The sequence below is a fragment of the Salvelinus alpinus genome, chromosome 5 (genome assembly GCF_045679555.1).
Source record: "Salvelinus alpinus chromosome 5, SLU_Salpinus.1, whole genome shotgun sequence".
Classification (NCBI taxonomy): domain Eukaryota; kingdom Metazoa; phylum Chordata; class Actinopteri; order Salmoniformes; family Salmonidae; genus Salvelinus; species Salvelinus alpinus.
Window position 1 is genome coordinate 10,975,254 of NC_092090.1, and position 11,590 is coordinate 10,986,843.

The 11,590-nt window shown below is 48.2% G+C and overlaps 1 protein-coding gene across 2 annotated transcripts in view; it reads right to left on the reverse strand.

Annotated features, from left to right (window-relative positions):
• Nucleotides 1-11,590, reverse strand: part of LOC139575533 (WASP homolog-associated protein with actin, membranes and microtubules) — a 32,029-nt gene that overhangs the window by 18,730 nt on the left and 1,709 nt on the right. For both annotated transcript variants that reach the window (XM_071400563.1, XM_071400562.1), the window contains exons 2-5: nt 7,505-7,678; nt 5,060-5,210; nt 3,268-3,437; nt 647-815 (exon numbers count right to left, since the gene is read on the reverse strand). In XM_071400563.1, coding sequence (XP_071256664.1) covers nt 647-815; nt 3,268-3,437; nt 5,060-5,210; nt 7,505-7,678 — 664 coding nt within the window. The remainder of the gene's footprint in view (nt 1-646; nt 816-3,267; nt 3,438-5,059; nt 5,211-7,504; nt 7,679-11,590) is intronic.

The window sequence follows — 11,590 nt, forward strand, 5'->3', positions numbered from 1 at the left end:
CCCTCCCCCCTCTGTCGCTCCTTCTCTCCCTCCCCCCTCTGTCGCTCCTTCTCTCCCTCCCCCCCTCTGTCGCTCCTTCTCTCCCTCCCCCCTCTGTCGCTCCTTCTCTCCCTCCCCCCTCTGTCGCTCCTTCTCTCCCTCCCCCGCACACCTCTCTCCCTATTTTGCTCCCACTCTGTCTTTCTCCCTCCTCTTTCTGTTGCTTTCTCTCTCTTTGTATCGGGAAAGAACAATGAAGTGGTATGGGGTTGCTGTCTTCCTCTCTCATGTTATAAAAATACATCTAGACTCTAGAGCCAAGTACTCTAAGCCCTGCCAAGGATGGCAGACACAGAAACATACACACACACACCCTTGGAAACAAACAGGATTTTCCCCATGGGCAGTAATTAAGGAATTTACATGCAGAAAATATGCTTGTGTGACATTATTTGTCATCCATTGGCACAGCAGAAGTAGATATCTATCTAGGGACAGTAGGGGAAGCTATGCTGCTCTTCTAGAACCACATCTGAGGTCAACATGTCGGACTGTGAGACCCACATCTTTAGTCATTTTTTAAAACTTTGAACATTTTGCATTGCATTTTGAAAACTCTAAATGTATAGATCTGTGCTTACCGAGCCTGTGTGTGTCTGTAACCTACCTTTGATCTGGCGTCGCAGGGTGTCGATCTGAGCAACCAATAGAAGCTCTTCGTTCTTGAGGATCTCAAACTTGGCATCGTAGAGTTCTAGCTGAGCCTCATAGTACTGAAGCTCTAGATTATCTACTGTCTCTGGTCCCCTCTGGTCCCGGCCAGACAGACCTCCCATCTAGGATACAATATAGAACACTATGGTTATAACAGCTCCAGTATGGTTATAACACTACATAACATAGTACTGAAGCTCTAGGTTATCTACTGTATCTGGTCCCCTCTGGTCCCGGCCAGACAGACCTCCCATCTAGGATACAATATAGAACACTATGGTTATAACAGCTCCAGTATGGTTATAACACTACATAACATAGTCTAGGACAGAACAATATATAGGTATATATCAGTGTATGGTTGTTAGAACTCACAACACAACATACTATATTATACTATGTGGTTGACTTAGGCAGGGGCTCACTGGAGCTGAGCTAATTACACAGTGATCTTCAGAGCTAATGCGAATTACACAGTGATCTACAGTGCTAATGCTAATTACACAGTGATCTACAGTGCTAATGCTAATCACACAGTGATCTACAGTGCTGATGCTAATTGCACAGTGATCTACAGTGCTGATGCTAATTACACAGTGATCTACAGTGCTAATGCGAATTACACAGTGATCTACAGTGCTAATGCTAATTACACAGTGATCTACAGTGCTAATGCTAATCACACAGTGATCTACAGTGCTGATGCTAATTGCACAGTGATCTACAGTGCTGATGCTAATTACACAGTGATCTACAGTGCTGATGCTAATTGCACAGTGATCTACAGTGCTGATGCTAATTACACAGTGATCTACAGTGCTAAGGCTAATTACACAGTGATCTTCAGAGCTAATGCTATTTGCACAGTGATCTACAGTGCTGATGCTAATTACACAGTGATCCTCAGAGCTAAGGCTAATCACACAGTGATCTACAGTGCTAATGCTAATCACACAGTGATCTACAGTGCTAATGCTAATCACACAGTGCTAATGCTAATCACACAGTGCTAATGCTAATCACACAGTGATCTACAGTGCTAATGCTAATCACACAGTGATCTACAGTGCTAATGCTAATCACACAGTGATCTACAGTGCTAATGCTAATCACACAGTGATCTACAGTGCTAATGCTAATCACACAGTGATCTACAGTGCTAATGCTAATCACACTGTGATCTACAGTGCTAATGCTAATCACACAGTGATCTACAGTGCTAATGCTAATCACACAGTGATCTACAGTGCTAAGGCTAATTACACAGTGATCTACAGTGCTAAGGCTAATTACACAGTGATATACAGTGCTAATGCTAATCACACAGTGATCTACAGTGCTAAGGCTAATTACACAGTGATCTACAGTGCTAAGGCTAATCACACAGTGATCTACAGTGTCTTCTGTTCTAGTCAGGAGAGCCTTTTAAATGGATGAAGTGTTGGATACTACACAGAGTCCTAATGATGTGTGTGATAAAACAGACAAGAGGCTGGATACAGATACTGATGGTTATCACCTGGGATTGTCTGGAGGAGGAACAAACACACCTGGTTAGGAGAGCTCTTAGCTCCAAAAGATAAACTTTTCAGGAAATGGATCAAACGGTTCTATTTTTCCATGAAGACACAGAGTTCTGAAAGTGGAGAAGCTATTTTCTTGTTCCTAGAGTTGTGAGATGTTCAGAATCCAGACTGGTGTTGGTAGTTGACACACGTAGACATACAGCTAGAGGGCTGTCTGTCTGTCTGTCTGTCTGGGGAATTCTCTGTTCACACTCAGCTCTATAGATCAAAGACCCGGAGAGAGAGAGACACCGCTACAGACAGAGACACAGACATAGCTACAGACAGAGACACAGCTACAGACAGAGCTAGAGACACGGACACAGAGACAGCTACAGACAGAGACACAGCTACAGAGACACAGCTACAGACAGAGACACAGAGACAGACACAGAGACAGCTACAGACAGAGACACAGCTACAGAGACACAGCTACAGAGACACAGCTACAGACAGAGACACAGCTACAGACAAAGACACAGCGACAGACACAGCTACAGACAGAGCTACAGCTACAGACACAGCTACAGAGACACAGCTACAGACAGTGCTACAGAGACACAGCTACAGACAGAGCTACAGCTACAGACAGAGCTACAGACAGAGCTAGAGACATGGACAGAGACACAGCTACAGACAGACACAGAGACAGCTAGAGACACAGCTACAGACACAGCAAGAGACAGAGACACAGCTACAGACACAGCCACAGCTAGAGACACAGATACAGACACAGCGCTACAGACACTGCCACAGACAGAGCTACAGACAGGGCAACAGACAGAACCGCAGACATAGCTACAGACACATACAAAGCTACAGACACAGCTACTGACCCATCTACTGACACAGACACAGCTACAGACAGAGACACAGCTACAGACACAGCTACAGACAGAGACACAGCTACAGACACCGCTACAGACAGAGCTACAGACACCCCCAGGGAATCTGATGGGAATACCAATCCAGAGAATGGCCTGTTAAAACACACAGACACACACAGTACCTTCTCTCTGATGGTGTGTTTCTTGCGGTGCAGACACATCTCAGTAGCCCTCATGTGCTGCAGGGTCTCTTTAGCCAGCAGGAAACGCAGCTTCTCCAGTCTAGGAGCTGCTGAGGCCCAGGAGGCCTGGCCAAAACCACGCTTATCCTCCTCCATCACACGCAGCATACCTGGTCACACAGATCAGGTACATTTGGCACAGGGTTTCCCCTATATGCAACTGAGAGGTTCTGGAGAGCTGCTCTAAAAGGGGGGGGGGGGCAACAGAGGGTCTGGAGGGCTGCTCTAAAGGAGTGGGGGGCAACAGAGGGTCTGGAGGGCTGCTCTAAAGGAAGGGGGGCAACAGAGGGTCTGGAGAGCTGCTCTAAAGGAAGGGGGGGGGCAACAGAGGGTCTGGAGAGCTGCTCTAAAGGAAGGGGGGGGGCAACAGAGGGTCTGGAGAGCTGCTCTAAAGGAAGGGGGGCAACAGAGGGTCTGGAGAGCTGCTCTAAAGGAAGGGGGGGGGGCAACAGAGGGTCTGGAGAGCTGCTCTAAAGGAGTGGGGGGGGGGGGGGGGGCAACAGAGGGTCTGGAGAGCTGCTCTAAAGGAAGGGGGGGGGCAACAGAGGGTCTGGAGAGCTGCTCTAAAGGAAGGGGGGGGGGCAACAGAGGGTCTGGAGAGCTGCTCTAAAGGAAGGGGGGAGGCAACAGAGGGTCTGGAGAGCTGCTCTAAAGGAAGGGGGGGGGAAACAGAGGGTCTGGAGAGCTGCTCTGAAGGGGGGGGGGGGGGGGCAACAGAGGGTCTGGAGAGCTGCTCTAAAGGAAGGGGGGGGGGGGGCAACAGAGGGTCTGGAGAGCTGCTCTAAAGGAAGGGGGGAGGCAACAGAGGGTCTGGAGAGCTGCTCTAAAGGAAGGGGGGGGAAACAGAGGGTCTGGAGAGCTGCTCTGAAGGGGGGGGGGGGGGGGGCAACAGAGGGTCTGGAGAGCTGCTCTAAAGGAAGGGGGGGGGGGGCAACAGAGGGTCTGGAGAGCTGCTCTAAAGGAAGGGGGGGGGCAACAGAGGGTCTGGAGAGCTGCTCTACAGGAGGAGGGGGGGGGGGAAACAGAGGGTCTGGAGAGCTGCTCTAAAGGAAGGGGGGAGGCAACAGAGGGTCTGGAGAGCTGCTCTAAAGGAAGGGGGGGGGCAACAGAGGGTCTGGAGAGCTGCTCTACAGGAGGAGGGGGGGGGGAAACAGAGGGTCTGGAGAGCTGCTCTAAAGGAAGGGGGGAGGCAACAGAGGGTCTGGAGAGCTGCTCTAAAGGAAGGGGGGGGTAACAGAGGGTCTGGAGAGCTGCTCTAAAGGAGGGGGGGGGGGGCAACAGAGGGTCTGGAGAGCTGCTCTAAAGGAAGGGGGGGGGGGCAACAGAGGGTCTGGAGAGCTGCTCTAAAGGAAGGGGGGGGGGCAACAGAGGGTCTGGAGAGCTGCTCTAAAGGAGGGGGGGGGGGGGGAACAGAGGGTCTGGAGAGCTGCTCTAAAGGAAGGGGGGGGGGGGCAACAGAGGGTCTGGAGAGCTGCTCTAAAGGAAGGGGGGGGTAACAGAGGGTCTGGAGAGCTGCTCTAAAGGAGGGGGGGGGGGAACAGAGGGTCTGGAGAGCTGCTCTAAAGGAGGGGGGGGGGAACAGAGGGTCTGGAGAGCTGCTCTAAAGGAAGGGGGGGGGAAACAGAGGGTCTGGAGAGCTGCTCTAAAGGAGGGGGGGGGGAAACAGAGGGTCTGGAGAGCTGCTCTAAAGGGGGGGCTCTTAATGCTTCATATACACACAGTCTCTCTCTACCTCCAAGGGCTTTAGAAGTTTCTATGAAGTAGCTGACTGTGATGTCCTGTATGGAGGAGACTGCATCCTCTCCTCTCCTCCTCCACTCCTCCGCCTCTCTCTCCAGTGCTGCTATCCTCTTAGGACCCAGCTCCTCCTCATCCAGAGACTTCTGATAGGGGCCAGGAGAGAACAGAAGAAAGGCTTTACTTTCTAGAACAGCGACGTCGGGGTTTAGAACAGAGACGTCGGGGGATTAGAACAGCGCCGTCGGGGGATTAGAACAGCGCCGTCGGGGGATTAGAACAGCGCCGTCGGGGGATTAGAACGGCGCCGTCGGGGGATTAGAACGGCGCCGTCGGGGGATTAGAACAGCGCCGTCGGGGGATTAGAACAGCGCCGTCGGGGGATTAGAACAGCGCCGTCGGGGGATTAGAACAGAGACGTCGGGGGATTGGAACAGCGCCGTCGGGGGATTAGGACAGCGCCGTCGGGGGATTAGAACAGCGCCGTCGGGGGATTAGGACAGCGCCGTCGGGGGATTAGAACAGCGCCGTCGGGGGATTAGAACAGCGCCGTCGGGGGATTAGAACAGCGCCGTCGGGGGATTAGAACAGCGCCGTCGGGGGATTAGAACAGCGCCGTCGGGGGATTAGAACAGCGCCGTCGGGGGATTAGAACAGCGCCGTCGGGGGATTAGGACAGCGCCGTCGGGGGATTAGAACAGCGCCGTCGGGGGATTAGAACAGCGCCGTCGGGGGATTAGAACAGCGCCGTCGGGGGATTAGAACAGCGCCGTCGGGGGATTAGAACAGAGACGTCGGGGGATTGGAACAGCGCCGTCGGGGGATTGGAACAGCGCCGTCGGGGGATTAGAACAGCGCCGTCGGGGGATTGGAACGGCGCCGTCGGGGGATTAGGACACAGCTCCTCCTCCAGACACACTGTGGCTGCGTTTAGACAGGCAGACCAATTCTTTTCCAATCTTCTTTTCACTAATTGTTTTTTTGACAGATCAGATCAGCGTCACCAATTATTTGGCCTGCCTGTTTAAAACGCAGTAAGAGGGACACAGACATACACTACATGACCAAAAGTATGTGGACACATGCTCCTTGAACATCTCATTCCAAAATCATGGGCATTAATATGGAGTTGGTCCCCACCTTTGCTGCTATAACAGCCTCCACTCTTCTGGGAAGGCTTTCAACTAGATGTTGGAACATTGCTGCAGGAAATCGCTTTGCCAAAGATTTTGCTAGAATGTCATTGTATGGTGTAGTGTTAAGATTTCCCTTCCCTGGAACTAAGGGGTCTAGCCAAAACCATAAAAAACAGCTCCAGAACATTATTCCTCCCCCACCAAACTTTACAGTTGGCACTATGCATTCGGGCAGGTAGCGTCCTCCTGGCATCCGCCACACCCAGATTAGTCCGTCGGACTGCCAGATGGTGAAGCGTGATTCATCACTCCAGAGAATGCGTTTCCACTGCTCCAGGGTCCAATTGCGGCGAGCTTTACACCCTCCAGCTGACGCTTGGCATTGCCCATGGTGATCTTAGGCTTATGTGCGGCTGCTCAACCATGGAAACCCATTTCATGAATCTCCCGACTAACAGTTATTGTGCTGACGTTGCTTCCAGAGGCAGTTTGGAACTTGGTAGTGAGTGTTGCAACCGAGGACAGACGATTTTTACGCGCTTCAGCACTCTGCGGCCCTGTTCTGTGAGCTTGTGTGGCCTTTGACGAACTGACTTGTTGGAAAAGTGGCATCCTATGACAGTGCCACGTTGAAAGTCACTGAGATCTTCAGTAAGGCCATTATACTGACAATGTTTGTCTATGGAGATTGCATGGCTGTATGCTCGATTTTATACACCTGTCAGCAATGGGTGTGGCCGCAATACCCGAATCCACTAATTTGAAAGGGTGTCCACATACTTTTGTATACATGTTATATAAGGGTTTAGGACAAAACCACTGAAAGTCTGGGTCTCTCATCACCATGATGTAACAACACAGCTTTTCCCCTCACGTTTCAAAAAGAGAAATTAGAGGTATTCACAAATGAGTTGATTTGGGGACGTGGACGTGGCAGAGCATAATTTAATTTTCTTCTAAATGAGTGAAATGTGGCATTGACCTCAGCTTGGTGATAGAGACCAGAGCAGTTGGATTCTCAGCTTGGTGACAGAGACCAGAGCAGTTGGATTCTCAGCTTGGTGACAGAGACCAGAGCAGTTGGATTCTCAGCTTGGTGACAGAGACCAGAGCAGTTGGATTCTCAGCTTGGTGACAGAGACCAGAGCAGTTGGATTCTCAGCTTGGTGACAGAGACCAGAGCAGTTGGATTCTCAGCTTGGTGACAGAGACCAGAGCAGTTGGATTCTCAGCTTGGTGACAGAGACCAGAGCAGTTGGATTCTCAGCTTGGTGGGAGGGGGGTGTGTGTGTGTCTCCACCTACCAGTATCTCCATCTTGTAGAGTCCTGCCAGTTCTCTCATGTCTCTGAAGGGTTGCAGCAGGTACTGGTAAAAGGTGGTTGCTACGGTGACCAGGTCCTGGTAGGCTAGGTCCTCCTCGTGGTAGATCTGTAGCAGTAGGATCATTCTGTCTGCACCTCCGTGACTCTGGAGGATCTGTCAATCAATCAATACATTAATCTATTAGGCTAATCAATAAAATTATATTTACACGAAACAAACTAGCGTATTACAAAATCTCACGTATACAAAAAAAAAATCACATGTATTTGTCAGGTGACTGGCCAGTTCACTTTATGACCTGTGGAATGAACTCCGGCCAACTTCAGGTGAAGCAAGAAGTCAAAGTCCAGTCACTGACCTGTATGAAGTCCTTTATATGCCAATGAACTCTGGGGAAGCAGACAAAGGACAACATCCCAAACTATCCCTCAAGTCTTCTCTCAGAGCTACGCTAATGCCTTTAGCTCTGTGAACTAACACAGTCCTATAGCCCACAGATGACCATGGCCTGGTTACTGTTCGTTATGATGACAGAGATATATAGGTCTTATTTTATTTATCTCTGAAGATCTATTCTACCATGACTTGATGTGGCCTTAATGTCCCACTGTTCCATAGGTTGCTAGGTCGTCTCGACGCCGGTCCGGCTAGTTTTAAACACTTCTGTCTGATCCAGAATCAAGGGAGTTCAAGGGAGAATTATGTAGAGCCGCCGAGCCCCCGAATGTGACTCATTACGCGCTATGTAAACGGTTGTATTGTCTTCTCAGGAATTCAGCCTTCTTTGTGCTGCTCTCAACCATCCTCATTCTGTCAAACCTCTGTGCTGCTGTCAACCATCCTCATTCTGTCAAACCTCTGTGCTGCTGTCAACCATCCTCATTCTGTCAAACCTCTGTGCTGCTGTCAACCATCCTCATTCTGTCAAACCTCTGTGCTGCTCTCAACCATCCTCATTCTGTCAAACCTCTGTGCTGCTGTCAACCATCCTCATTCTGTCAAACCTCTGTGCTGCTCTCAACCATCCTCATTCTGTCAAACCTCTGTGCTGCTCTCAACCGTCCTCATTCTGTCAAACCTCTGTGCTGCTGTCAACCATCCCCATTCTGTCAAACCTCTGTGCTGCTCTCAACCATCCTCATTCTGTCAAACCTCTGTGCTGCTCTCAACCATCCTTATTCTGTCAAACCTCTGTGCTGCTCTCAACCATCCTCATTCTGTCAAACCTCTGTGCTGCTGTCAACCATCCTCATTCTGTCAAACCTCTGTGCTGCTGTCAACCATCCTCATTCTGTCAAACCTCTGTGCTGCTGTCAACCATCCTCATTCTGTCAAACCTCTGTGCTGCTGTCAACCGTCCTCATTCTGTCAAACCTCTGTGCTGCTCTCAACCATCCTCATTCTGTCAAACCTCTGTGCTGCTGTCAACCATCCTCATTCTGTCAAACCTCTGTGAAGCTGTCTTCACATCCTGTAGGTCTGATAACTGATTGGAGGTTAACTTTACAGTAATGCTATTGGTCAACAACTCCGATGTTATAAAAGGGGACTCTTGGTGCCTTTTAGGTTATGACCCCCTCTCTTCTCTCTCTTCTTGTCTGATCTAGAATAATGCCTTGTCATGTTAGTATTGTGTTCATACTTCAGCTGTATGCCTTGTAGGTGAATCCATTCATTAGACAGAGTAATTACATATCTGCCTTTGATGTGGACAATTATTATTCCTTTCTTGACCTTTATGACAGTGACTCACTGGGTTTGCAATTCTCTCTGTGTGTGTGTGTGTGCGCACGCAAGAGGCGTCACTACAGTCCCTGGTTCGATTCCAGGCTGAATCACATCCGGCCGTGATTGGGAGTCCCATAGGGCGGCGCACAATTGGCCCAGCGTCGTCCGGGTTTGGCCGGTGTAGGCCGTCATTGTAAATAAGAATTTGTTCTTAACTGACTTGGCTAGTTAAATAGAAAAATAAAAAATGAATTCTCTCTCCATCATTGGCCTTTCAGGACTGTCTCTCTCTCTATTGCCAAAGCAAGTGAAATAGATAATAAAAAAAGTGAAATAAACAAAAAATGAACAGTAAACATTTCACTAACAAGTTTCTAAGGAATAGATACATTTCAAATGTCATTATGTCTATATACAGTGTTATAGTGATGTGAAAATAGTTAAAGTACAAAAGGAACAATAAGTATAAATATGGGTTGTATTTACAATGGTGTTTGTTCTTCACTGGTTGACCTTTTCTTGTGGCAACAGGTCACACATCTTGCTGCTGTGATTTCACCCAGTAGATATGGGAGTTTATCAAAATCGGGTTTGTTTTCGAATTCTTTGTGGATCTGTGTAATCTGAGGGAAATATGTGTCTCTAATATGGTCATACATTTGGCAGGAGGTTAGGCAGTTCAGCTCAGTTTCCACCTCATTTTGTGGGCAGTGTGCACATAGCCTGTCTTCTCTTGAGAGCCAGGTCTGCCTATGGTGGCCTCTCGCAATAGCAAGGCTATGCTCACTGAGTTTGTACATAGTCAAAGCTTTCCTTAAGTTTGGGTCAGTCACAGTGGTCAGGTATTCTGCCACTGTGTACTCTCTGTTTAGGGCCAAATAGCATTCTAGTTTGCTCAGTTTTTTTTGTAAATTCTTAACAATGTGTCAAGTAATTATCTTTTTGTTTTCTCATGATTTGGTTGGGTCTAATTGTGTTGCTGTCCTGGGGCTCTGTGGGGTGTGTTTGTGAACAGAGCCCCAGGACCAGCTTGCTTAGGGGACTCTTCTCCAGGTTCATCTCTCTGTAGGTGATGGCTTTGTTACGAAGGTTTGGGAATCGCTTCCTTTTGTGGTTGTAGAATTTAACATCTCTTTTCTGGATTTTGATAATTAGCGGGTATCGGCCTAATTCTGCTCTGCATGCATTATTTGGTGTTTTACACTGAGGATGTTTTTGCAGAATTCTGCATGCAGAGTCTGAATTTAGTGGTTGTCTCATTTAGTGAATTCTTGGTTGGTGAGCATACCCCAGACCTCACAACCATGAAGGGCAATGGGTTCTAGAAATGATTAAAGTATTTTTTGCCAGATCCTAATAATTGGGATGTCGAATTTTGTTCCTTTTGAGGCATAGAAGGCTCTTCTTGCCTTGTCTCTCAGATCGTTCTCTCTCTCCCCCTCTTAAACATCTCCACTCTCTTGCCAAGCCAATCCAGCCTCAGTGCTCACCTCACACCCACAGGATTAGAGCAGCATGGTACAGGGAATAAGGAGAGAAGAATACATTTTTTATGCCTTTGAAACATCTTTATATGTGCTACCATCTTGATTGTTGAAATACAACAGGTGTAGACCTTACCGTGAAACGCTTACTTACAAGCCCTTAACCAACAGGTGTAGACCTTACCGTGAAACGCTTACTTACAAGCCCTTAACCAACAATGCAGTTAAAAAAAATTGATTTAAGAAAATAAATAAAATAATTATATGTTTTTTTTAAGTAACAATAAAATGACATAACAATAACGAGGCTGTATACAGGGGGCATCGGTATTGAGTCAGTGTGTGGGGGTACAGGTTAGTCCAGGTAATTTGTACATGTGGGTAGGGGTAAAGTGACTATGCATAGATAATAAACAGCGAGAAGCAGCAGTGTAAAAACGAAGTCATGTATCTGCCGTTTGAAAGGCTTTATAAAGCCTATCTGCTTTAACACAGTTCATACCATGGCATTGTTGAATACTTGTCTCTGATTAGCTTGAAGACCATTCTAGAGCGTGCATTCTTTTCCTATAATGCACGGTATATCAGCACGGTAGAATTCAATGGCTATAGCTCATTCTTGCATGTTCTACTGAGATACTTTTGAAAGCAAAAGTCAAATTGGGATGGCAATTTATGAGAAGTTTGGGAAAATAACATTGTGAAACAGTAGGCTAGTGGTATCGGACCCAAAAACCATATCAGTCAGGCTCTAATGCATAGGGTCATCAGTAAGTTTTGCCCTCCCCAAAACAATATGACACCAAAAACCATATCAGTCAGGCTCTAATGCATAGGGTCATCAGTAAGTTTT